The sequence below is a fragment of the Oncorhynchus masou genome, chromosome 12 (assembly GCF_036934945.1).
Source record: "Oncorhynchus masou masou isolate Uvic2021 chromosome 12, UVic_Omas_1.1, whole genome shotgun sequence".
Lineage (NCBI taxonomy): Eukaryota > Metazoa > Chordata > Actinopteri > Salmoniformes > Salmonidae > Oncorhynchus > Oncorhynchus masou.
This window is the reverse complement of record NC_088223.1, coordinates 70,652,557-70,680,529: the sequence shown is the minus strand read 5'-3', so window position 1 is coordinate 70,680,529 and position 27,973 is coordinate 70,652,557. Positions and strand designations below refer to the sequence as shown.

General features: G+C 42.0%; 1 protein-coding gene across 3 annotated transcripts; it reads left to right on the top strand.

Annotated features, from left to right (window-relative positions):
* Window positions 1-570: 570 nt before the first annotated feature.
* Window positions 571-27,583, top strand: LOC135550750 (DNA repair protein RAD51 homolog 3-like). 3 transcript variants are annotated; one of them, XM_064981839.1, is made up of 10 exons: window positions 571-691; window positions 839-979; window positions 1,205-1,442; window positions 1,536-1,693; window positions 3,449-3,582; window positions 3,907-4,038; window positions 6,590-6,656; window positions 6,993-7,053; window positions 18,145-18,205; window positions 27,211-27,583. In XM_064981839.1, the coding sequence occupies exons 2-10, from the start codon at window positions 862-864 to the stop codon at window positions 27,334-27,336; spliced, it is 1,095 nt and encodes a 364-aa protein (XP_064837911.1). In that variant the 5' UTR covers window positions 571-691; window positions 839-861; the 3' UTR covers window positions 27,337-27,583. The 3 variants fall into 3 exon arrangements, 2 of the variants coding, with proteins under 2 accessions (XP_064837911.1, XP_064837912.1); XR_010457139.1 differs by lacking the exons at window positions 6,590-6,656; window positions 6,993-7,053; window positions 18,145-18,205; window positions 27,211-27,583 and having other exon boundaries at window positions 3,454-3,582; window positions 3,907-3,999; XM_064981840.1 differs by lacking the exons at window positions 1,536-1,693; window positions 3,449-3,582; window positions 3,907-4,038; ... (2 more) ...; window positions 18,145-18,205; window positions 27,211-27,583 and having other exon boundaries at window positions 1,205-1,446.
* The last annotated feature ends 390 nt before the right edge of the window (window positions 27,584-27,973 follow it).

The following is a 27,973-nucleotide window of genomic DNA, read 5'->3' as shown; positions in this document are numbered from 1 at the left end:
CCTGTGCACGTTTAGGTTTTTGTCATATTACGACATAGCTGATTCAAATAATCAACTAATCATCTAGTTTTGATCATTTGAATCAGCTGTGTACAGTAGTAGTGTTTTGGTAGAAAACAAACCGTTCACACCTTGGGTTCCCGAGGACAGTTTGGAAAGCTGGCTTATAAAGGCAACCAACCAGATTTGTGGAAACTATTTTACAGATATGTCAATGATTGCCATTTTCATGATTGCTTTGCAGCATTACAGTTAAGTAAATTCATGTTTTTGAAATGTAGGCAGCCAATTACAATAAATTGTCAAATGTACTGCGCTTATTCTCACATCTCCTTATATGGTGTATTGGCGATCGCACAATTTAATCTGCGTTCCTCTACCTACAGTGCGGGATGGACACAGGATTCCCAAAAATGAAACAAAATACCTAAACTTAAATATGTAAACGAAATCAAACCACTTTTCTGTTAAAAAATAAATAAAACAGTTCTTACATTTATTTTCCTGGGTTGTGGGTTTACAGTAATTGACAACACGGTGTAATGTAATGACGTGTGTGGGTGGGTGGCGCGAGTAAACACATTTTGGAGGGATTCATGAAAATGGCTCCAGCTATGTACTTGGAAATTGGTTTCCTCATCGCTAGCTAGAAGCTAGCTTCAGCAGAAGTAAAACTTGGCTTGCTGAGGAGGTAAGAGGAAAACATAGTTAAATGAAACTATTTTCGGAGCTACGCATTTACATGGAAGAATTAGAAACGGGGTTAATGTATCAAACAAAGTAACGTCAAGTGGCTTGCTAGCTCTTGAAGTTGTCTACCTGTGTCAATCTCATTCAGGTCGCTGAAACGATAAGCGAAAGATGCAGAGGGATGTTTCGAGCTACGCCATTGCGCCGTCTGTCAAAGTGAAACTCCTCAATGCTGGGTTTCTTTCTGCTGCAGACCTGTGTGACTTGCGACCTCTCCAACTCAGCAAAGGTAGCCAACAAGTCACTGTTATTGATTTTGTCATTACAGTAGTGAATGATAATACAGTTACAGGCCATACACCGGGTGAAATGCATTACACCTACATAACCCATATGTATTATTGTCAATATGTGGTACCAGCTAACTTTATTTTACAATGCCTCTCACAGTCCATTATATTTCTACCCTTCAAGCTTGTATTCTTCATTAACCTCTCCATCCCTGTTGTTGTAGAGGCCTGCATCTCCCAGGAGGAGGCAGTAGAGGTGCTGCAGGCTGTGAGGTGTGAGCCTGGCCAGGAGAGAGCAGCAGCAGGCAGGCTGACAGCCCTGGAGCTTCTGGGGAGAGAGAAGGAGCTGGGCACTATAGTCACTTTCTGCTCAGCACTGGATATGGCCCTGGGAGGGGGCATGCCAGTGGGAAAGACTACTGAGGTCTGCGGGGCACCTGGGGTCGGAAAGACCCAGCTCTGGTAAGCACTGGTACCTCTGTGTGGAAGAGTTACTCAACTAACTCATCTGTTTGCTATAATGTAGTAATAGCACAATAACTCTGTGTCCCTCAGTATCCAGTTGTCAGTAGATGTGCAGATCCCTGCGTGTTTTGGGGGGTTGGGAGGCAAGTCTCTGTACATAGACACAGAGGGCAGCTTCCTGGTCCAGAGGGCTGTGGACCTAGCACAGGCAACTGTGGAGCACTGTGGGCTTCTAGCAGAGGATTCAGGTAACTAAGTAGGACAGAACAAAAGCAATCACCCATCATGTAGGATAACTTATAACTGATTTGTGAAGCATCTATTTAGTGCTTATAAAGACTTCAAAATATTGAATGCATTTATTACATCGGTATTGCTACGTTGTCATACACATGTAACATTTATACTAGTCTATGAAGAAAATGGTTTACTGATGAGAGTATTTTGAAAATGCTGTCGTGTCTTTGGCTATGCTGGATTAAGTGATATGACATGCTATTCTATAAAATAATTTCTCCGTAATTAATATCACCTGATTGAGCTAATCATGTAAATGTAATTAACTAGAGTCGAGCACCACAAAATAATATTTATAGAGCTGTTATCTTCCGAATAAACTCTTAAAGACCTAGTAATATTTTACATCAATAGCAGTCAATATTAATCCTCTCATCTGAAAGTTGTAAATTCTTGGTTATCTGCACGAACCCTGGCTAACAATTTGAATCAGCAATACAAAATTGGGTTTATTTATTTACTAAATACCTAACTAATTACACATACACGTATTTAAATCATAAATTGATTACAAATTACGTCATAAAGGAAAACGTCCCTAGCGGGCAGAACAGAAATGACAGCTTGTTACACAAAGGAAAATGGTTGGGTTTGAGTGAAAGAGCGGGAAGACTGAGGGACACAGGGAGAAGCTATGCTATCGTAAATACAGTATCTGATGCATTCTAAATTACCGCCCATTTGGAAAAGGAAAATGCAATAAATATTTACTCTGAGCTCCGCTTCGGTTGTTTGGTGGTAGATGGAAGGACGTGTTGCCCAACTGAGTCCTTTGAAGAATGTCTCTGGTTGTCAATTGGATACGTTGTAGTAACGTTGTTGGGTGATAGACGGGATACTCTGTCTGCTCCTTCCTAACCCTTGTTTGCATCTGCTGTTTCTAACTCAACGGCTAGGAGGTATCACTTCTGTAGTGAATAAGAGTTCATACCATTCGCAACCAAAGCTCACGCTGATGTTGGCTTCATTTTGTAGTTATTATCTGAACCATTCTGACATAGGACCGTTGTCCTCAGGAACAAGAAGTTATATTGTCGTCAAGGGCTTATATAGGAAGGGAGAGGAGGGCGTGTTTGAAAAGTTTTGTAGCCCATGCCCCTTCACAGGGAACATTGAGCAGAGCCATATCTTATGAAGACCCAAATCTCACATGTTAGAAGCTAAAATCACATTTCATCCCATCACGAAAAATGTCATTTTCAAACATTTAAATTGAACAACAATTCCATGTGAATCCGATAACTCTGTGTAGACTTTCCACTGTAGAGTTTGCCATCTTATCATTGATGAGAATGTCTCAGATGACAACCGAACTGACATCATATTCATTAAGTACCACCGCATATGTTCAATTGTTTGGATTACCAGAATATAGTTAATTTCCCCCACCTACTGATGTTCCCAGAATCTCTATGTTAACCAAGGGTTTTACAAATGTAACCTCAGTAGGGTAGAGAGAGGAAAAAGAGGGGAAGAGGTATTTTTATAACTGTCATAAACCTAACCTACCCCCCAGGCCAACGTCATGACAATACTCACATATTGTGATCAACAGTACTGGTGCATGCATTCAATCGCTGGTTGGTCGATTCTTCACAAAATGAACAACACTAGAGAAAAAAGGGTTATGTCTTAGATTCAAGCCTATTGGAGACGTTTTGTAGTTTACTGTCTGCTGTATTCTTCTATCTTTTTCCCTTTTCCAGAACAGCAGGAAGCCTTGAAGGGGTTCACTGTGGAAACAATCCTCTCCAATTTATTCCTTGTCCGTTGCCATGACTACGTGGAGCTGTTGGCAGAGACATACCTCCTGGCTGACTTCCTGTCTCAGCACCCTGGGGTACCAATCCCCACCAATACGTCACTGATCCTAAAACAGCCAACCAATCCAATCCAAAGGGGTTATTTCTACAACCTCCATGTTGGGTTGGGCTCTGTTCCGAGTCAAAGGAATTTCTTAACTGAAATGCTCATAGAAAATGTTGACAGCTAGATTTACGGATTGGCTGGTGCAAAATAGCAAAACAAAAAATGAGAAACATTGAAACCTCAAAGACTGCATTAATACAATACTTAGCAGAAACCATGTTCCAATGTAAATCTGCAACTCATTTGCTTGTGGCTTTTGGATGGTAATTTGGGCACCTTTGTTAATCCATTCCAGGTTCGGCTGGTGGTGATTGACAGCATTGCCTTCTCGTTTCGCCATGACTTTGAGGACCTCTCCCAGAGGACCCGCCTCTTGAACGGCCTCGCCCAGCGGCTCATCCAGATGGCCACCAATCACAATGTCGCGGTATGACCTGTGACACTTGTCCACTTATCCTACTGTCAAAGACCCCAGATGTTGCCACACCAATAGGGTTGCAAAATTCTGTGAATTCTAAATTCCCTGTTTTTTCTCCAACCGGGATTTTGGGAAAACCAGGAAATGTATTGAAAGTTCCTGGAATTTTACAACCCTACTCACCAACGTGCACTCATTTCTCATCTGTCCTCTCTTAACCCTTCTTTTTATCTGATGACAATTATTTTCATTACTTAATAAAAGCTCATCGAAAAGGGAAACCACAACTATAGAGTCCAGTGATAACCACATCCTCCCTTTATAGAGCCTATCTGCCCACTCCCTCTTGCAAACTACTATAATGTATAGTACAGTGCTGTAACTGAGCCCTCCTTTCAAGCCCAACAGAAACCAGGCTTGCCAGACTTGCATTGTCTTTTCTCTTTCCTTACTCAGTATTTACCGTCCATGTCTGGTCCCAATCCAACCATGTATCTAGACTAAGCGCTCTCATTCCAAGAGATCAAATCAAATTTCAAATTTATTTCAAATCAAATTTATTTATATAGCCCTTCATACATCAGCTGATATCTCAATTTGATTTGATTTTGATAAAATGTCTCTTATAAGTGCAATGCTGATTGGTATATTGAGGTCTAAATGCAGCCAGGTATATTGAGGTCTAAATGGGACATCCGCTCTGGAAAAATTATTATTGATCAATAATGACAAACCTCCTGGCATTGACAACTTAGATGGAAAGATAGGAGTGGCTATCTGTCATATCTTTAGTCTGAGCCTAGGGGAAATTTTTTGTCCTCAAGCCTGGAGGGAAGCCAAAGTAATTCCGCTACCCAGTAGTGGTAAAGCAGCCTTTTACTGGTTCTAGCAGCAGAACTATCAGCCTTTAGCAAACTGTTGGGAAAAATTGTTTGACCAAATACAATACTATTTCTCTGTAAACAAATTGTTAACAGACTTTCAGCATACTTCTAGAGAAGGGCACTCTATGTACTGCTCTTACACAAATGACTGATGATAGGTTGGAATAAATGTATACTAAGAAGATTGAGGGAGCTGTACTGTTAGATTTCAGTGCAGTCTTTTGATATATTTGACCATAACCTGTTGTTGAGAAAATGTGTTATAGCTTTTCAACCTCAGCTCTGAATCCACTATGTGGCAATCTATCGAATACAACTCAAAGGGTTTTCTTTAATGGAAGCTTCTCTAATGTCAAACATGTAAAGTGTGGTGTACTGCAGGGCAGCTTCCTGGGCCCTCTAATATTTTATGTTTTTACCAATGACCTGCCATTGGCATTAAACAAAGCATGCATGTCTATGTATGCTGATGATTCAACAATGTACACATCAGCTAATAAAGTCACTGAAACCCTTAACAAAGAGTTGGTCTTTTTTGGAATGGGTGGCCAGTAATAAACTGCTCCTGAACATCTCTAAAACTAAGAGCATTGTATTTGGTACAAATCATTTTAGATCTCAGCTGCATCTGGTAATGAATGGTGTGGCTGTTGAAAAAGTTGTGGAGACTGACTTACCTGGTGTTACCTTCCACAACATATAGATTCAATGGTTATGTAGATGGATGAGAGGTCTGTTTGGGGAGAAAGGACTTTTTTTGACACCATCCTCCAGATGGATTATTGTCCAGTCATATGGTCAAGTGCTGCAAAGAAAGACCTTGTTAAGCTGCAGCTGGCCCAGAACAAAGTCTTGCTCTTCATTGTAATCAGAGGGCTAATATTAAAACTATGCACGCCAGTCTCTCTTGGTTAAGAGTTGAGGAAAGACGGACTGCGTCACTTCTTGTTTTTATAAGAAACATTTAGCTTGAAATTCCAAATTTATTTTCATAGTCAACTCGCACACAGCACTGATACTCACACTTATGACACCAGGGGTCTTTTAACAGTACCCAGGTCCACAACAAATTCAAGGAAACGTACAGTATTATACTGAGCCATGAATGCATGAAACTACCATCTTTTATATAGCGCAAGTGAACAGCAAACCTTGTTTTAAAAAAACAATAAAGCAACACCAAGGCGCAATGCCTCTCCCCAATGCGACCAACTTGTGTTTTGTTTTTTTTACCTTTTGTTTAACTAGGCAAGTCAGTTAAGGACAAATTCTTATTTTCAATGATGGCGTAGGAACAGTGCCTCTGCCTTATTCAGGGGCAGAACAACAGATTTTTTTTCCCCCTTGTCAGCTTGGGGATTCAATCTTGCAACCTTTCAGTTACTAGTCCAATGCTCTAACCACTAGGCTACTTGCTGCCCCAGTACGTGTAACTGTTAGATGCACACACACTACATGTTAATGTTTTTAAATTTATATCAATTGTAAAGTCTCGTCTAGTCTTTTTCATATGTGTCAGACCCCAGTAAGACGAGCTGTCGTCATTGGCGTTGGCTAAAGGGATCATAATATATCAATTGTGGTGGCAATACATTCAAGCAATTTGTGAAAAGTAATAGGTACACTCTGACTTGGAATAATATAACTCTTGAAACTTCCATTTCCTTCGTGTTTAGGTCATTCTTACCAATCAGATGACTACAAAGGTTTGGAGTGGCCAATCGAAGCTTGTTCCTGCCTTAGGTGAGAAGGACTGTTGTGATGCACTGACTGTAGATGCTACAAACAATAATGCCCCCCCCCCCCTGTAAACTGTACATGAAAATGATGTAACAAACGGTTAGGGCCAAGAATTACAGTACATTTTGCAATTCAGACAGTCATATACCTCTCCCAATTTTTAAACCCAACTCATTTACTGTACAATTAGCTTTTGCCTGTCTGCCAATGGCTCATAAATATTTCTTAGTGTCATGTGTGGCTGTGCTAAGTAACTGTTGTTAAATGTGAGCGTGTCACTGATTGTAGACGTGGTTAACATGGCTCTGTGTGGGTGTCTGTCGTCTTGTAAATCTGCAGGTGAGAGCTGGGGTCACGCTGCTACACAGAGACTCATCCTACACTGGGAGGGCACACACAGGTACTGTACTAACACCCCTTTACATGGATGGTCTCTGGAAGGAAGCCTACCTGCTACCACAATTATTTGTCCCTGCCAGGGTTTCTGTTAGGAAAATTTGGCACTGGACAACGTGACCAGCAAGATTTACATTTACCAAACATTTGAGAAATTACCGGACTTCCATATGCATTGGGTGCGTAACGCATTAGGGCGTCCACCCACGGTGCTCAAAATCACATGTAGATTATTGTAATTCATCTTAACAGAATATAAATTAGCCTGTAAAGTTATAATATAGAACAACGTTCTTATATCCACATGACCAGTTTAATTGAAAAACAAAACATTGCCCGTTACATATTCATCCCTGCTTTAAATCATAACTGAATATAATTTAAATATATATATATTTAGCCTAGAAGAACAAGTTTCCTACACAGTAATGAAACACAACTTCAAAATATAATATTTGTGTAATATAATTTGCGAACGACCTGTCCTATAGGCTATTTGTTTGACCATTTTAATGAATAAATAACAAAACACAGCTGTTTTCAAATACAGTCTAGGGCTCTCTGATTTAATTTAGCCTTGGCACGAACAAAACACTGCTGTCTATGAAAACCAGGGCCAGCCCGCCCCATTGCCGCTGCGATTCAGCACCACGGCAGTGGAAAGAGGCCACTCTAGGTGGCCACAAAATGAAAAAATTATATAAAACTAATGTTGGACAATCAAATTCTATATGTAAATTAACAATTTGTTAAGGCTGGTTTATTGAGGGAAAGCTTATTTTGCAAGGCTCCTGTGAAACAAGGCCTGCGCCATACATTTATGGAAGTACTTGTTTCCAAAGCTCAAATGATATCACTCTTTTTACAGTTTTACTGGATTATTGTCATTTGAACTATCGTGGGGTCGTGACTAGTGTTGTTATTTATATATATATATCTCAACATCAACTCATCTCAACATCAACTGTTCAGAGGAGACTGCGTGAATCAGGCCCTCATGGTCGAATTGCTGCAAAGAAACTACTACTAAAGGACACCAATAAGAAGAAGAGACTTGCTTGGGCCAAGAAACACGAGCAATGGACATTAGACCGGTGGAAATCTGTCCTTTGGTCAATCCAAATTGGAGATTTTTGGTTCCAACCACCGTGTCTTTGTGAACGGATCTCCGCATGTGTGGTTCCCACTGTGAAGCATGGAGGTGGTGTGGGGGTGCTTTGCTGGTGATATTTTGTGATTTATTTACAATTCAAGGCACACTTAACCAGAATAGCTACAACAGCATTCTGCAGCGATACGCCATCCCATCTGGTTTGGGCTTAGTAGGACTGTCATTTGTTTTTCAACAGGACAATGACCGAACACATCTCCAGGCTGTGTAATGGCTATTTGATCAAGGAGAGTGATGGTGCTGCATCAGATGACCTGGCCTCCACAATCACCCGATCTCAACCCAGTTGAGATGGTTTTGGATGGGTTGGACCGCAGAGTGAAGGAAAAGCAGCCAACAAGTGGTCATCATATGTGGAAACTCCTTCAAGACTGTTGGAAAGGAAGCTGGCTGAGAGAATGCCAAGAGTGTACAAAGCTGTCATCAAGGCAAAGGATGGCTACTTTGAAGAATCTCAAATATAAAATATTTTTTGATAACTTTTTTTCATTACTACATGAATCCATATGTGTTATTTTATAGTTTTGATGTCGTCACTATTATTCTACAATGTAGAATAAAAAATGTAACAAACCACCTTGAATGAGTAGGTGTCCAAACTTTTGACTGGTACTGTAGATTGATGGGGGAAAATGTATTTAATCCATTTTAGAATAAGGCTGTAATGTAACAATGTGTAAAAAGTCAAGGGGTTAGAATACCTTCCGAATATACTATATATGCCTTTTTGAAGTTGGAGCACATTGACTGGTATTTCCATCAATGAATAAAAAGCATTATTTTGCAATGGATAATATTTTGGTCCTGGACAATATGGCCGGCAATTTTTATTTATTGACTTAAAAATAAAAATATCGGCCAAAAGCATTCATATCCAAGCATAAACACAGTTCTGCGCACCCCTCCCAAAGGGAAATGCCAGTCTCGGAGCCAAGGGACCATAGCATCCAATGGACACTTTTCAGGCCTGGCTGGTGTAAGTGTGTGTTTCAGTGTGCTACTGCTCAAACACTTACAGTAGTTGGAGGTAAAGTGCATAACTTTGCAGGTGGAGCCAGCCTGCCTTTTGTCGCCTGGCTTTCTCACTACAATGGCTGCTGCCTATCAGTCAGTGGAGAAAAGCTCAGTGTCTATAAAGCCCAAGGTCTCATGGTTGCCGGCGGCACAGCTCTTCCTTAGTGTGTCATCGTGCACTGTAGTTTATCCTCACTCTGTTTGAATGTCAGCACACACTTGCTAACCCCTCTGCCTCCTGCTGTCCACTAAATGAGAAATGGACAGACTGGCTGACTAACATCATGTTCTATATGAATGGCTGGCTTTGAGGTGTTGATGTGTGTCTTGCCCTTGTGAAAGACTGCAGCTCCTCACCTGTTGTTTGACATTACGCCCAAAACAGTCACATTTGCGACTGTTTGATTTGGCAGTGCGACACATTCTGAATTGTATCATAACGGAAATGGGCAATTGTCTGGATACGATTATGATCCAAGTATTTTTTTTGTCATTTTTAGTTATATACATTTTTTTATTTCACCGTTATTTAACCAGGTAGGCAAGTTGAGAGCAAGTTCTCATTTACAATTGCCACCTGGCCAAGATAAAGCAAAGCAGTTTGACACATACAACAACACGGAGTTACACATGGAGTAAAACAAACATACAGTCAATAATACAGTAGAAAAATAAGTCTATATACAATGTGAGCAAGTGAGGTGAGATAAGGGAGGTAAAGGCAAAAAAGGCCATGGTGGCGAAGTAAATACAATATAGCAAGTAAAACACTGGAATGGTTGATTTGCAGTGGAAGAATGTGCAAAGTAGAGAGACATAATGGGGTGCAAATAAATACAGTAGGAAAAGAGGTTGTTTGGGCTAAATTATAGATGGGCTATGTACAGGTGCTGTGAGCTGCTCTGACAGCTGGTGCTTAAAGCTAGTGAGGGTGGTAAGTGTTTCCAGTTTGAGATTTTTGTAGTTCGTTCCAGTCATTGGCAGCAGAGAACTGGAAGGAGAGGCGGCCAAAAGAAGAATTGGTTTTGGGGGTGACCAGAGAGATATACCTGCTGGAGCGCATGCTACAGGTGGGTGTTGCTATGGTGACCAGCGAGGGGGGACTTTACCTAGCAGGGTCTTGTAGATGACCTGGAGCCAGTGGGTTTGGCGAAGAGTATGAAGCGAGGGCCAGCCAACGAGAGCGTACAGGTCGCAGTGGTGGGTAGTATATAGGGCTTTGGTGACAAAACGGATGGCACTGTGATAGACTGCATCCAATTTATTGAGTAGGGTATTGGAGGCTATTTTGTAAATGACATCGCCGAAGTCGAGGATCGGTAGGATGGTCAGTTTTACAAGGGTATGTTTGGCAGCATGTGTGAAGGATGCTTTGTTGCGAAATAGGAAGCCAATCCTAGATTTAACTTTGGATTGGAGATGTTTGATGTGAGTCTGGAAGGAGGGTTTACAGTCTAACCAGACACCTAGGTATTTGTAGTTGTCCACATATTCTAAGTCAGAACCGTCCAGAGTAGTGATGCTGTTGGACAGGCGGGCAGGTGCAGGCAGCGATCGGTTGAAGAGCACACATTTAGTTTTACTTGTATTTAAGAGCAATTGGAGGCAACGGAAGGAGAGTTGTATGGCATTGAAGCTTGCCTGGAGGGTTGTTAACACAGTGTCCAAAGAAGGGCCAGAAGTATGCAGAATGGTGTCATCTGCGTAGAGGTGGATCAGAGACTCACCAGCAGCAAGAGTGACATCATTGATGTATACAGAGAAGAGTCGGTCCAAGAATTTAACCCTGTTGCACCCTCATAGAGACTGCCAGAGGCCCGGATAAAAGGCCCTCCGATTTGACACACTGAACTCTATCAGAGAAGTAGTTGGTGAACCAGGCGAGCCAATCATTTGAGAAACCAAGGCTATCGACTCTGCCGATGAGGATGTGGTGATTGACAGAGTCGAAAGCCTTGGCCAGGTCAATGAATACGACTGCACAGTATTGTTTCTTATCGATGGCGGTTAAGATATCTTTTAGGACCTTGAGCGTGGCTGAGGTGCACCCATGACCAGCTCTGAAACCAGATTGCATAGCGGAGAAGGTATGGTGTGATTCGAAATGGTCGGTAATCTGTTTGTTGACTTTGCTTTTGAAGACCTTAGAAAGGCATGGTAGGATAGATATAGATCTGTAGCAGTTTGGGTCTAGAGTGTCAACCCCTTTGAAGAGGGGGATGACCGCAGCTGCTTTCCAATCTTTGGGAATCTCAGACGATACGAAAGAGAGGTTGAACAGGCTAGTAATAGGGGTGGCAACAATTTCGGCAGATAATTTTAGAAAGAAAGGGTCCAGATTGTCTAGCCCGGCTGATTTGTAGGGGTCCAGATTTTGCAGCTCTTTCAGAACATCAGCTGACTGGATTTGGGCGATGGAGAAATGGGGAAGGCTTGGGCGAGTTGCTGTGGGGGGTGCAGTGCTGTTGCCCGTGGTAGGGGTAGCCAGGTGGAAAGCATGGCCAGCTGTAGAAAAATGCTTATTGAAATTCTCAATTATAGTGGATTTATCGGTGGTGACAGGAAACACTATCTTCAGTGCAGTGGGCAGCTGGGAGGAGGTGTTCTTATTCTCCATGGACTTCACAGTGTCCCAGAACTTTTTTGAGTTTGTGTTGCAGGAAGCAAATTTCTGCTTGAAAAAGCTAGCCTTGGCTTTTCTAACTGCCTGTGTATATTGGTTTCTAGCTTCCCTGAAAATGTGCATATCACGGGGGCTGTTCGATGGTAATGCAGAACGCCATAGGATGTTTTTGTGTTGGTTAAGGGCAGTCAGGTCTGGAGAGAACCAAGGGCTATATCTGTTCCTCTTTCTAAATTTCTTGAATGGGGCATGCTTATTTTTTTTTAAATAACCAGGCATCCTCTACTGACGGGATGAGATCAATATCCTTCCAGGATACCCCGGCCAGGTCGATTAGAAAGGCCTGCTCGCTGAAGTGTTTCAGGGAGCGTTTGACAGTGATGAGTGGAGGTCTTTTGACCACTGGCCCATTACGGATGCATGCAATGAGGCAGTGATCGCTGAGATCTTGGTTGAAAACAGCAGAGGTGTATTTAGAGGGCAAGTTGTTTAGGATGATATCTATGAGGGTGCCCGTGTTTACGGCTTTGGGCTGGTACCTGGTTCATTGATAATTTGTGTGAGATTGAGGGCATCAAGCTTAGATTGTAGGATGGCTGGGGTGTTAAGCATGTTCCAGTTTTGGTCACCTAGCAGCACTAGCTCTGAAGATAGATGGGGGGCAATCAGTTCACATATGGTGTCCAGAGCACAGCTGGGAGCAGAGGGTGGTCTATAGCAGGCGGCAACAGTGAGAGACTTGTTTTTAGAGAGGTGGATTTTTAAAAGTAGAAGTTCAAATTGTTTGGGAACAGACCTGGATAGTATTACAGAACTCTGCAGGCTATCTTTGCAGTAGATTGCAACACCGCCCCCTTTTGCCATTCTATCTTGTCTGAAAATGTAGTTTGGGATGAAGATTTCAAAAATGTTGGTGGTCTTCCTAAGCCAGGGTTCAGACACGGCTAGAACATCCAGGTTGGCAGAATGTGCTAAAGCAGGGAATAAAACAAACTTAGGGAGGAGGCTTCTAATGTTAACATGCATGAAAACAAGGCTATTACGGTTACAGAAGTCATCAAAAGAGAGCGCCTGGGGAATAGGAGTGGAGCTAGGCACTGCAGGGCCTGGATTCACCTCTACTTCACCAGAGGAACAGAAGAGGAGTAGGATAAGGGTACGGCTAGAAGCTATGAGAATTGGTCGTCTGGAACAGAGTAAAATGATGTTTCTGGGGGCGGTAAAATAGCTTCAGGGTATAATGTACAGACAAAGGTATGGTAGGATATGAATACAGTGGAGGTAAACCTATGTATTGAGTGATGAGAGAAATATTGTTTCTAGAAACTGTTGGGGATGAATCAGAATTAGTTGGTTAACATAAGATGTTTTATTTACTTTCATAATATGTTTATGTGAGATACTTGTCATTAGAATGTCTCATTTTGCACTATACTGTTGGCAGTTGCATTTTTCCCTTCTCTGCCAGGAAAAAGTAACTTGGGGCCCAGATGAGGAAGAGGTCAGGCTTGTCTTTTACATGTCTGGTGCTTACCAGAATATCAGAAGGGGAGGAGGACAGAATGGAACATTGTCTTCATATGTGAATAGATCTGTTAAACCATGTGAATGGATGATTAAGGGAGAACCAATTATCTCTTGGTTCCACAATGTCTGTGCGCAAGTCACTCCCCTCTGAGCTTGTTCAGGAGTGGGGAGAAGAGGGGTTTTTACTTGAGATAGGAGAAGATAAAGTTGACAATTGATATATGCCATTGGATGTTTTGGTACTATAAAGTACCAGGAACGAGATTAGAATCTCGTTTTAGAGACCAAATTGAACGATAACTTATAGCTAATGCTATCTGGCTATGGGATACTCCTCTCTCAAGTGAAAGTGAACTTTCTTTGTGAACTGTTCCTAAGATCTGTGGTTCGTCATGTAAGTTGAGAGGGGTGTATCTTGGCTATAAAAGATCTTGGTATTCTCTTATAGGCATTCTCAGAGAATTCATTTATAGACACAGAATTGATCTGAGAGTCAAAGGGCTATGGTGGAGCTCATATAATTAAAGATTAAGTATAACTCTGACTGGTGTGTGGTTTGTAAACTCTCCTCATTTAGTAATACAGGAAATTACCACGACAAAACATAATTGAAACCAGGTGATGTCATCGCATGTGTGGGTGGTGGAACTGAAAGGTTGGATAAGGTATAGTGAGCAGAGCTAGAGGCTCTACAGTGAAATAAGCCAATAAACACTAACCAGAACAGCAATGGACAAGGCATATTGACATTAAGGAGAGGCATGCTTAGTTGAGTGATCATAAGGGTCCAGTGAGTAGTGAGGTTGGCTGGGGTCATGTTGATTCAGACTGCTAGCCGGGCCATCGTTAGCAAGCTAGCATAGGATGGAGGTCTGTTTTTAGCCACCTTGTGCGTTTCCGTTGGTAGATTAGTGGGGCTCCGTGTGGTAGAGGGGATCAATCCAATTGGAAAAATAGATATAGTTATAGTGACCCAAGAAAAATTGTCTGATAGACCTATTCAGATAGCAGCCAATAAGACAGCTAACGATTAGCGGGCCACAGATGGGCGTTCAGGTAACGTCGCAAATGAGGGGCCAGTTGGATAACTCCCTCGGGCAGATAATGGCGGTAGTCCAGACGTGAAGGCTTGGTGGGGCTCCGCATCGGCAGTAAAACGGGTCCGGATAGGTGATTGTAGCCCAGGAGTGGCTGATGGAACTCTTCAGCTGGCTAGCTGCGGAATAATTTATGTTTGCTCCGGGATCGCGGTAATAATCTATAATAAAAAAATAAATGTAATCTAGCATGCATCTTTATGTCGTGTGCGGTTCTACGTGGTCTAAGTAACGGGCTAGTTTGGATTTAACACTGATACAAATACATCTGTAAAAGGCTAATATCGGCCAATTTTTTTTACATATATTTTTTTACATTGGTGAACCAATCAATCGGTCGGGCTCTGAGTAGAAAGTGTACTTGTTTGCCTTTTGGATAATGCTCATCAAGCATCAATGAGGTTGTAATTTGAGTATATCTATTTCACAAAATAGATGGCATCATGAGGAGGACAATTATGTGGATATATTGAAGCAACTTCTCAAGACATCAGTCAGGAAGTTAAAGCTTGGTTACAAATGGGTCTTCCAAATGGACAATGACCCCAAGCATACTTCCAAAGTTGTGGCAAAATGGCTTAAGGACAACAAAGTCAAGGTATTGGAATGGCCATCACAAAGCCCTGACCTCAATCCTATAGAAAATGTGTGGGCAGAACTGAAAAAGCGTGTGTGAGCAAGGAGGCTTACAAACCTGACTAAGTTACACCAGCTCTGTCAGGAGGAACTTATTGTGGGAAGCTTGTGGAAGGCTACCCAAAATGTTTGACCCAAGTGAAACAATGTAAAGGCAATGCTACCAAATACTAATTGAGTGTATGTAAACTTCTGAACCACTGGAAATGTGATGAAATAAATAAAAGCTGAAATGAATAATTCTCTCTACTATTATTCTGACATTTCACATTCTTAAAATAAAGTGGTGATCCTAACTGATCTAAGACAGGGAATTTTTACTAAGATTAAATGTCAGGAATTGTGAAAAACTGAGTTTAAATGTTTTTGGCTAAGGTGTATGTAAACTTCCGACTTCAACTGTACAAACTCTGCGTTCCTGGTGGGCCCATAGAGCAAATCAAGTGCACTATATTGCTAATAAATGGATTTACAGCTACATGATCCTATTTCCCTATTTAGGCTTGCATATCTGTTAACTTATTTCCTTCATTACCCCCCCCCCCCCCTAATTCATCAAGTCTGCTAGCTAAACTACAAATGTCAAATGGTTACTTGTTTTTTATGTGATAAAACAAATCATACTTTTATATATACTGTATATATATTTTTTAAATGCTGCTTTAGAAACTCTATGCTGCCACTCGCCATTATGCTCCAACCCTGTAATTACAGGGTGGGAGGCAGGGAAGGGGAAGGAGGGGGGTGAACGGCCAATGAGTTTCTCTCTGGGTCCTGTTTTTTGTTACACGTCCATGGGCTTATCAATATTAAAAATGATAAATTACATGAGAAACATTGACAACACTAACTATTCTCAATTGGAATTTGAAAGTCCTAAATTGTCCTATCAAACGTTCCAGCTGTCTTGATATCCTAGTAAGAAACCACATTGACATGGCCAACGCTCCAAGAAACACCAGCTCCATAAGGACCAACATGGAATGCAGAACCATTTGTACAAACTGGCTGCTTTTTCATCAGCCCCAAACAAAACTAAAAGGTATAATCATAATGATACAAACTCCAAATCACCATCTTTGGTAAAGGAATGCAGAATCACTTTTCCTAAATGTATCCATAATGGAAAGAAATTACCTTTTTTAATGTGAATGCTCCAAATTAATATGATCCTACGTTTGATTCTCTGAACAGCATATTGTGAGAATTAACTGAATGCCATCAGGTTATTGGGACCAAAGTTCCCTAAAAAAATGTCAGCACTGAGCAAAATACAGGTCTGCTGAGCGCAAACATGAACATTGTGAAAATTCTGTCCAACTTCCAGCATGCGTATACTGTAGACACTGAGGCTGTACCTGTTTGTTTTAACAGTGGTCATGTAGGCCTACCAGAGTGGCCTACCATCAAAAACGATGGAGAAAATGCATCCTTTATTATTTTAACATGGAAATAGCTGTTCTCATTCAGCCTACAGTAGCAACCAATGTGTGGTGTTCAATGTAGGCCTACATTACATGAGACTTTTTAAAAAAACATGCAGGCCTTAACCTGTTTATCCACTTGTCCTTCAGACAATGAGGTGACTGAGAATGTTGTGGTGTTTGCAAGGAACCACTTTACAAAATAAAATGCATTATTAGTCCCATTCCATTATTACAGAGAATCAGGCCACTTATGTTACCCTCTGTCTATTGGCTACTTAGTTTATGCAAGCCTGTCTCAAAATACAACACTGCCCCTTTAAGACAAAAAAAGCTCTTTACCTGACGTGCTTTTCAAATCTGTCTAAAAATGTATAAATGTTGTGCTCTTGTATGATGCAATCACTCCTCCATTGCTGACTACAAATGATCTATAACTGGGCTAATAACTCGCTAACTTGCAAAGGATATGAACAAATTCTGCAGAGGTGTCTACATGTAGCTCTCGCTTTGATCTCAAAACAAGCGCATCTACTCACGGCCGCTCAGGCTGTAAACACAGTCCAGATCAAAGTAAAGGGCACAGATCCATATATGGCAATGGTCTGTTTGCATGTAGGCCTACTGCATCTGATTTGTTTATGCCGCACAGGTCTGTGTAGAGTACTGGCTGAGTAATGCGTGTCAATGCAGTAGAATCCTACTCCGATGCTTTCTGCCTACAACAAAATCTCTTGCATAGTTTTGTTGCCTTGAAAGAGGCTAACATTGCGTTGATTCGATCGCAATTGCCACAGTAAAGGGAAAGGTTGATAGGGTTAAGAGGGAAAACTCTAGAACAGTGGTCACCAACCTTTTTTGAGTCAAGATCACTTTGAATCCAAATGCAATCCGAGATCTACATGATTGGTGACCACTGTTCTAGTTTTCCCTCTTAACCCTATCAATGTTTCCCTTTACTGTGGCAATTGTGATTGAATCAATGCAATATTAGCCACTTTCAATGCAACATACCGAAACAAAACAAACTATGCAAGAGATTTTGTTGTAGGCAGAACGCATCGGAGTAGGATCCGGTGCCCATTTGCCTTGAAAATGCCACCGCGCTGGTGCGCACCTGAATTAAATGATAATAACTACACCATTTTTATTTTTCCCAGATCTAAAAAATGTTCCCCAAATGGGGTTTACGCATTGTTATGGACTTAAAAACAAGAATGGGATGTTCTATTAAAAAAATATTTAAAAAATGGGGAAATCAGTCCTCCCCCCGCTTTCTATTTGTCCGTGGTATAGTTTTGATATATTTTATATTATTCTGCCCCCTCTAGAGGATTTCGCAGAAAATAACATGTGGTGCTTTGAAATCTGCAATAAATACATTTTGCACTTTTTATTTTAAGTCCCTTTTGTTGTTACAGTAAATATATCCAAATCAATGTAAGAACACAAGGGCATGCTAATTAAAAACATAGCTGTTCATTATTAGCCTTGTTCTGTATGGAATGCAGGTGATAAGACACAGGCCATTGTAAATTATTATTTTTGTTCTAAACAAAAGTTAGTTTAGTACCCTGTCCTCACCTCTGTTTCCTTCTCCTAGACTTGCATCCCTGTACAAGTCACCCAGCCAAAGGGAGGCCACAGTACCCTACCAGATCACTGTGAGTACACAACACTGGCTTTCTCCCAACACTCTCAAATGGCATCCTTTCCTCACCTCCTGTCCATCATGACTAGTGATTGGTGAAAAGATTGGATAGTCCACTTCCAACCATATTGCTTTTGTCTATCTTGTCCTTCCAAACCAGTGATAATAAAGGAAAGGAGTTGGGCCAAATGTTGTTTATGCAATAACTTTGTGTACAAACTATTTTGCAATCGGAAAACAGGAGTCATCGCCTCTGTGGGGTCTTTTTGGAATGTTTACAGCCCCTAAAACCATTTTGGATATAATTTGATTACTGGAGAAAAATACACTAGCTGTGTTCAAATTCCCATATTGAATATATACTATTACTTAATTTTAGTATACTGTAAACAAACGGTATGGTTTCAGTTGAGCGTACTGGCACTTTGCCTGTCTACCGGAAGTTGATGTTGCGATGAAACCTCTTGCTAGCTTGTTAACATAACAAATGACTAGCTAGACATTTTACGACTTCGGGTGTGTTCATAAATTCAATCTGGAATGCTAGAGTGCGCTCTGGGAGTTCGTAAATTCAGAGCGGTTCGCTCTCGGAGCTTTCAGAGCACACACTGATTACTTGATTACATTGCTCTGCATTTTCTTAAAAGTTGTCATAATTGGTTAAAGCAATACATTTGTATCCGCTTTCATCGGACTTCGGCAGCATTTTCTGCAATTTTCTTCAAATCTGAAAATGTTGTGAAGCCACGCCCATTTTCTGAATTGCATTATGGGTCCTAAAAGCACAAATATTGTCCACTACTTGAATACTTCGTATTTTGCAGGTTTTAGTACGACATCCGTGAACTTTTGGGATACTAACTATATTCATACTATGGCCAATAAGCATATTATATACTCAATTTACGTCACAAATAGTACGGTTAGTATGAGTATTTGAACACAGCTACTATGTTGATGTATGACTGTGTATAATAAATACTGCAATGCCAACAGCTGTGGTTGAATTGAGCTTTAAGACTCAATCAAATTAAAGTTGATTTGTCACGTGCGCTGAATACAACAGGTGAAATGCTTACTTACAGGCTCTAACCAATAGTGCAAAAAATGTATTAGGTGAACAATCGGTAGGTAAAGAAATAAAACAACAGTAAAAAGACAGGCTATATACAGTAGCAAGGTTATAAAAGTAGCGAGGCTACAAACAGACACCGGTTAGTCAGGCTGATTGAGGTAGTATGTAGATATGGTTAAAGTGACTGCATAGATGAACAGAGAGTAGCAGTGGCTTAAAAGTGGGGTTGGCAGGTGGTGGTGGGTGGGACACAATGCAGATAGCCCGGTTAGCCAATGTGTGGGAGCACTGGTTGGTCGGCCCAATTGAGGTAGTATATACATGAATGTATAGTTAAAGTGACTATGCATATATGATAAACAGAGAGTAGCAGCAGCAGGGGGGGCACACAATGCAAATAGTCCAGGTAGCCATTTGATGACCTGTTCAGGAGTCTTATGGCTTGGGGGTAAAAACTGTTGAAGCCTTTTTGTCCTAGACTTGGCACTCCGGTACCGCTTACCATGCGGTAGTAGAGAGAACAGTCTGTGGCTGGGGTCTTTGACAATTTTTAGGGCCTTCCTCTGACACCGCCTGGTGTCGAGGTCCTGGATGGCAGGCAGCTTAGCCCCAGTGATGTACTGGGCCGTACGCACTACCCTCTGTAGTGTCTTGTGGTCAGAGGCCGAGCAATTGCCGTACCAGGCAGTGATGCAACCAGTCAGGATGCTTTCGATGTTGCAGCTGTAAAACCTTTTGAGGATCTCAGGACCCATGCCAAATCTTTTTATTTTCCTGAGGGGGAATAGGCTTTGTCGTGCCCTCTACACGACTGTCTTGGTGACCATTCTAGTTTGCTGATGTGGACATCAAGGAACTTGAAGCTCTCAACCTGCTCCACTACAGCCCCGTCAATGAGAATGAGGGCATGCTCGGTCCTCATTTTCCTGTAGTCCACAATCCTCTCCTTAGTCTTGGTTACGTTGAGGGATAGGTTGTTATTCTGGCACCACCCGGCCAGGTCTCTGACTTCCTCCCTATAGGCTGTCTCGTCATTGTTGGTGATCAGGCCTACCACTGTTGTGTCGTCTGCAAACTTTATGATGGTGTTGGAGTCATGCCTGGCCATGCAGTCGTGGGTGAACAGGGAGTACAGGGGGGGACTGAGCACGCACCCCTGGGGAGCTCCAGTATTGAGGATCAGTGTGACAGATGTGTTGCTGCCTACCCTCACCACCTGAGGGTGGAGCGTCCGGAAGTCCAGGATCCAGTTGTAGAGGGAGGTGTTTAGTCCCAGGATCCTTAGCTTAGTGATGAGCTTTGAGGGTACTATGGTGCTGAACACTGAGCTGCAGTCAATGAATAGCATTCTCACATGTTCCATTTATTCAGGTGGGAAAGGGCAGTGTGGAGTGCGATAGAGATTGCATCATCTGTGGATCTGTTTGGGCGGTATGCAAATTGGAGTGGGTCTAGGGTTTCTGGGATAATGGTGTTGGATGTGAGCCATTTACCAACCTTTGAAAGCACTTCATGGCTACGGACGTGAGTGCTATGGGTCTGTAGTCATTTAGGCAGGTTGCCTTTGTGTTCTTGGGCACAGGGACTATGGTGGTCTGCTTGAAACATGTTGGTATTACAGACTTAATCAGGGACATGTTGAAAATGTCAGTGAAGACACCTGCCATTGGGTCAGCACACGTCATGGTAATCCGTCTGGCCCCGCAGCCTTGTGTATGTTGACCTGTTTAAAGGTCTTACTCGCGTCGGCTACGAAGAGCGTGATCACACAGTCGTCCGGAACAGCTGATGCTCTCATTCATGCCTCAGTGTTGCTTGGCTCGACGTGAGCATAGAAGTGATTTAGCTCGTGTCACTGGGCAGCTGGCAGCTGTGCTTCCGTTTAGCCTGTAATAGTTTGCAAGCCCTGCCTATTAAGACAAGCATCGGAGCCGGTGTAGTATGATGCAATCTTAGCCCCTGTATTGACGCTTTGCCTGTTTGATGGTTTGTCACAGAGCATAGCAGAATTTCTTGTAAGCTTCCGGGTGCCGCACCTTGAAAGCGTCGGCTCTACCCTTTAGCTCAGTTGCCTGTATCCATAGCTTCTGGTTGGGTTATGTACGTACAGTCACTGTGGGGACGACGTCCTCGATGCACTTATTGATAAAGCCAGTTACTGATGTGGTGTACTCCTCAATGCCATCAGAAGAATCCCAGGAACATGTTCCAGTCTGTGATAGCAAAACAGTCCTGTAGGTTAGCATCTGCTTCATCTGACCACCTTTTTATAGAATGAGTCACTGGTGCTTACTGCTTTAATTTTTGCTTGTAAGCAGGAATCAGGAGGATAGAGTTCCATTCACTATTTAAGTGTGTAGCTGACATGCATTTTTATCCCCGCTGGCCCGGTTTCAATACTGGTGCATGATAATAGTCTAAATCAAAACAAATGTCAAACATATGTAAAGACCAGATTAAATCAAGAATAATCTGATGGGTGATTTATCACTTGTGAATTATATATTATCATTTGTGAATGATGCCAAGCATAAACAATGCCTTTATTTGATTTTTTTTGCGACTTGTTGAAATCATAGTTGCACACCTCATGTCGCCCTGCCCATAGGGCCTATATGTTATAGGGTTTGTATCAAAAGTAAAGTGGCCAAATAACTAATTCAAATTAAGCACGTTTAATCTGCTTTACAAGGGGTGTGGAGTTTAACTGGCATACATAAGCAGTGAGTTTCAAGTTTGGGGAAGAGAATTTTCACCATAAAAATGCACCTTTTATAATAAAAGCATTACATGCATAACTGCATTTGCGGTCACTTTTGATGATGGTGTTTTCCGCTATTGGAACATTTGCGTTTTATAGCCTACTAACGTGTGCATTGCTGCGCTTGTAGTATGAAGAAATAGCCTAATAGTTTAGCAATATTTTAAGCTAAATGTTGTGATCTGTTGCGTCAGCCATATTGCATGAAGTTTTTTTTATGCTAGTGGTTGTATGAATTTGGGATCTATTGTATCCCACAACTGTCCCAGAATGTTTTGGATTATTTATTTATTGCACAGAATAGAATAGGTACATTTTTGTACTATGGGGGATAGTAGATTGACACAGGTTAGTGCTTTTGCTGTTTGTTAGGCCTACTCATCTTGTTGGCAGACAAAGTAAATGTGGATAGTTCTTCCAATATCTTCAATATGCAACTCGGAATTGGACAAGGACGCTCGCAGTTGTGCGATCACGTGACAGAACCATGTGAGTGAAAGTCGCTTCGGATTGAGCAGCACACTCGGAGGAGAAGAACGCAGCACCAAACAATTTTTTTTATGGTGCATTACAGCCACAAAGGGGATGTCGCTGTGAAATTCGAGGCATTATCAAATGCTTGTCAAATTGTGAATGAGAGACATGATGTCTGTACAGCCTGTGCAAAATACAAAGCAGAGCTCATGCCTTTCAAGCAACGTTTTTAAAATCATCATTAGTCTCATCATGCAGCCTTACATTGTATTAAAAATCAAAACATACAGCCTAACGTTTATATTTGTATTTTATTCAGCTTTGATCAATTGGATTCTTCATACTATAATATAAAATAGTTCCATGGAATTCTAAGAACATTTTGTCTGCTAAATTTACTAGTGTAGCCCACAGGTCCTGATGTGGCTATGCCAAATGGCTAACATAAGGACAACTCAAAGTATGCAATTATTTCCTTCTGAAATAGACTACATTTTCTTCATATCATTCTTCTTTAGACCTGTGTAAAATAAATAATGGATTTTAAAATGGCATGTAGGCTATGCGTGGAAGACGGATGCTAAATGTGTTTGTTAATTAATGGTCAATTACATGAGACCGACAGTTATTTGCTTGACAATCACTGCCACAGCCCTACTTCGAGTCAATTAAAATTATATTCACATTCTGTATCGGCATGACAGTTGAAAAGTTGCACCTTCTGGCTGAGGATTTTAATGCAGGGAAACTGAAATCTGTTTCACCTAATTTCTACCAACATGTCTCCAGTGTAACTAGAGGTGAGAAACTCTAGATCACTTCTACTCTGCACATAGAAATCTGACCATAACTCCATCTTTAATTTGTGCATACAAGCACTAACTGAAACAGGAATACCAGTTATGCGCTCAATACGGAAGTGGTCCGATGAAGCGGACGCTAAGCTACAGGACTGTTTCACACAGATTGGAATGTGTTCCGGGATTCATCCGATGGCATTGAGGAGTTTACCACAAGTCATCCCTTCAGTAATAAGTGCATCGACAACGTTGTCCCCGTAGTGCTCATACATACCCTAACCAAAAGCGATGGGTTACAGGCAACATTTGCACTGAGCTAAAGGCTAGAGCTGCCGCTCTTAAGGAGAGGGACACAAATCCAGACGCTTATAAGAAATCCCGCTACGCCCTCCGACGAACCATCAAAGTGTCAATACAGGACTAAGATTGAATCCTACTACACCAGCTCTGACACTCGTCGAATGTGGCAGGGCTCACGAATTACACAGGGAAACCCAGCTGTGGACTGCCCAGTGATGCAAGCCGACTAGACGAGGTTAATGTCTTCTATGCTCGCTTCTAGGCAAGAAACACAACCATGCATGAGAGCACCAGTTGTTCCGGACAACTGTGTGATCACGCTCTTTGTAGTCTGTAAATCCTTTAAACAGGTTAACATTCACAAGGCCACAGGGCCAGACAGATTTTCGGGACGCATACTCGGAGCATGTGCTGACCAGCTGGCACGTGCCTTCACTGACATTTTCAACCTCTCCTTGACCCAGTCTGTAAAACCCATATGTTTCAAGCAGACCTCCATAGTCCCTGTGCCTAAGAACACCAAGGAAACCTGTCTTAAATGACTATCGCCCTGTAGCACTCGCATCTGTAGCCATGAAATCCTTTGAAAGGCTGGCCATGGCTCACATCAACACCATCATCCCAGACACCCTGGACCCACTCCAATTAGCATACCGTCCCGACAGATCCACAAATGATGCAATCTCTATTGCACTCCACACTGCCCTTTCCCACCTGGACAAAAGGAACACCTACGTGAGAATGCTGTTCATTGACTACAGCTCAGCATTCAACACCATAGTGCCCTCAAAGCTCATCACTAAACTAAGGACCCTGGGATTAATCACTTCCCTCTGCTATTGGATACTGGGCATTGATGGGTCACCCCCAGGTGGGGGTAGGCAAAAACCCATCTGCCATGCTAACCCTCAACACGGGGGCCACTCGGGGGTGCGTGCTTAACCTCCCTCCCGTACTCACTGTTCACCCACGACTACGTGGCCCCACATGACTCCCAACATTTTATTTTTTACACCCCCGTTTCTCCCGAATTTCGTGGTATCCAATTGTTTAGTAGCTACTATCTTGTCTCATCGCTACAACTCCCGTACGGGCTCGGGAGAGACGAAGGTCGAAAGCCATTCGTCCTCCAAAACACAAGCCAACCAAGCCGCACTGCTTCTTAACACAACGCACATCCAACTCGGAAGCCAGCCGCACCAATGTGTTGGAGGAAACACCGTGCACCTGGCGACCTGGTTAGCGTGCACTGCGCCCGGCCCGCCACAGGAGTCGCTAGTGCGCGATGAGACAAGGATATCCCTACCGGCCTAACCTAACCCCATATCCCTACCGGCCTAACCTGGTAGGGATAGCCCAGTACATCACTGGGGCGAAGCTCCCTGTCATCTAGGACCTCTACCAGTCACTCCGACTACCTCGTACCCCAGTACACTGACTCTGTACAGGAAACTCCTTAAGTCTGTAAAACTCCTTATGTAGCTTTTATGTAGCCTCATTATAGTTTTGTGTTGCTCTTTTATCTATTTGCTAATATTCTAACTGCATTGTTGGGGAAGGGCGTGTAAGTAAGCACTTCATGGTGAAGTCTACACTTGTTGTATTTGGCGAATGTGACAAGTAAAATTGAATTTCATAATCTAAACTTACTTTGTGGCTAGCACTACAAATGGCTATAATACACACAGAAAATACTGAGCTGTGGAAGAAAAAGCTCAGACCTGCAGAGCAATGGAAGGTATTGCACCCCATAGTGAAACGTACAGTGCCTTGCGAAAGTATTCGGCCCCCTTGAACTTTGCGACCTTTTGCCACATTTCAGGCTTCAAACATAAAGATTATAAAACTGTATTTTTTTGTGAAGAATCAACAACAAGTGGGACACAATCATGAAGTGGAACGACATTTATTGGATATTTCAAACTTTTTTAACAAATCAAAAACTGAAAAATTGGGCGTGCAAAATTATTCAGCCCCTTTACTTTCAGTGCAGCAAACTCTCTCCAGAAGTCCAGTGAGGATCTCTGAATTATCCAATGTTGACCTAAATGACTAATGATGATAAATACAATCCACCTGTGTGTAATCAAGTCTCCGTATAAATGCACCTGCACTGTGATAGTCTCAGAGGTCCGTTAAAAGCGCAGAGATCATCATGAAGAACAAGGAACACACCAGGCAGGTCCGAGATACTGTTGTGAAGAAGTTTAAAGCCGGATTTGGTTACAAAAAGATTTCCCAAGCTTTAAACATCCCACGGAGCACTGTGCAAGCGATAATATTGAAATGGAAGGAGTATCAGACCACTGCAAATCTACCAAGACCTGGCCGTCCCTCTAAACTTTCAGCTCATACAAGGAGAAGACTGATCAGAGATGCAGCCAAGAGGCCCATGATCACTCTGGATGAACTGCAGAGATCTACAGCTGAGGTGGGAGACTGTCCATAGGACAACAATCAGTCGTATATTGCACAAATCTGGCCTTTATGGAAGAGTGGCAAGAAGAAAGCCATTTCTTAAAGATATCCATAAAAAGTATTGTTTAAAGTTTGCCACAAGCCACCTGGGAGACACACCAAACATGTGAAAGAAGGTGCTCTGGTCAGATGAAACCAAAATTGAACTTTTTGGCAACAATGCAAAACGTTATGTTTGGCGTAAAAGCAACACAGCTCATCACCCTGAACACACCATCTCCACTGTCAAACAAGGTGATGGCAGCATCATGGTTTGGGCCTGCTTTTCTTCAGCAGGGACAGGGAAGATGGTTAAAATTGATGGGAAGATGGATGGAGCCAAATACAGGACCATTCTGGAAGAAAACCTGATGGAGTCTGCAAAAGACCTGAGACTGGGACGGAGATTTGTCTTCTAACAAGACAATGATCCAAAACATAAAGCAAAATCTACAATGGAATGGTTCAAAAATAAACATATCCAGGTGTTAGAATGGCCAAGTGAAAGTCCAGACCTGAATCCAATCGAGAATCTGTGGAAAGAACTGAAAACTGCTGTTCACAAATGCTCTCCATCCAACCTCACTGAGCTCGAGCTGTTTTGCAAGGAGGAATGGGAAAAAAATTCAGTAACTCGATGTGCAAAACTGATAGAGACATACCCCAAGTGACTTACAGCTGTAATCGCAGCAAAAGGTGGCGCTACAAAGTATTAACATAAGGGGGCTGAATAATTTTGCACGCCCAATTTTTCAGTTTTTGATTTGTTAAAAAAGTTTGAAATATCCAATAAATGTCGTTCCACTTTATGATTGTGTCCCACTTGTTGTTGATTCTTCACAAAAAAATACAGTTTTATATCTTTATGTTTGAAGCCTGAAATGTGGCAAAAGGTCGCAAAGTTCAAGGGGGCCGAATACTTTCGCAAGGCACTGTACCAGCCACGTAGAGCACTATTAAAGTTTCATAACATATCTGACGTTTCTTATGCTTATGTACTTTTAAAAACCTAATTTCTACATGTCAGTCATATTGCTCCTTGAAATATGTTATTATTTTCTATTTAGATTTTTGTTCTGTAAACTGATTATACAACCCCACTGAGGGAATAAATCGTTATGCTTTGTATTTGGCCAATTCCTCACTCCCAGGGTCAAGGCTTTCGAGACGCGCCCCCCTCAGACCAACCTAAGGCCTCAGATGACCCCTCTGTGAGACAATCGGGAAGCTTGAGCAAGCGTCCCCGGACGGAAGAGGACCAATTTACAAGAACATAGGGAAACGAGTGGTTTTAGACCATGAATGTGAAATATTGTTTTGTTTGAATGGTATTATACTTAGGGGAACAAAAACCCAATATACTCTTGTCTGCACAGTTTGTTGCTGAATATTTTGCTCAACCCAATGTACAGTATTTACACTGAGTTGAAATACATTATTTGCCTCTGTCAATAGCTGTCCTGTAATTACTGCATGTTATACTATCATGTACAAGTAACTGCAAAAATAAAGGAAACACACCAACGTAGTGTCTTAATAGGGCGAGCACATCTTGGCATAAATTCTACTAATGATTGTATATATTGTAGGAATGGCCAAAGCCATTAATCACGTGAGACCATTAATTCCTATGTGAAGACACAAGCGCATTGAAGACAAAAGAAGTCGGTTAAGATGGCATTGCATGGAGGCATAACATGCTCAGTTTGAGCTGCTCCAGGAAGTGCCGTTGCAGGCTAGCTCAATGCTGCCCCCTCTCATTGAGTAAAGGCTTCCTAGCCGTATGTTAAGGTTCGGCTGGCGCTTAGGTGAACTTGGCTAGGTGAACCGAACGAGTGTACTCGCAGACCTTCGCATGAAAAGACCTTCGCTTGAAAAATGAGAACGCGACAATGGTGCTGTTTGTCCGTATTG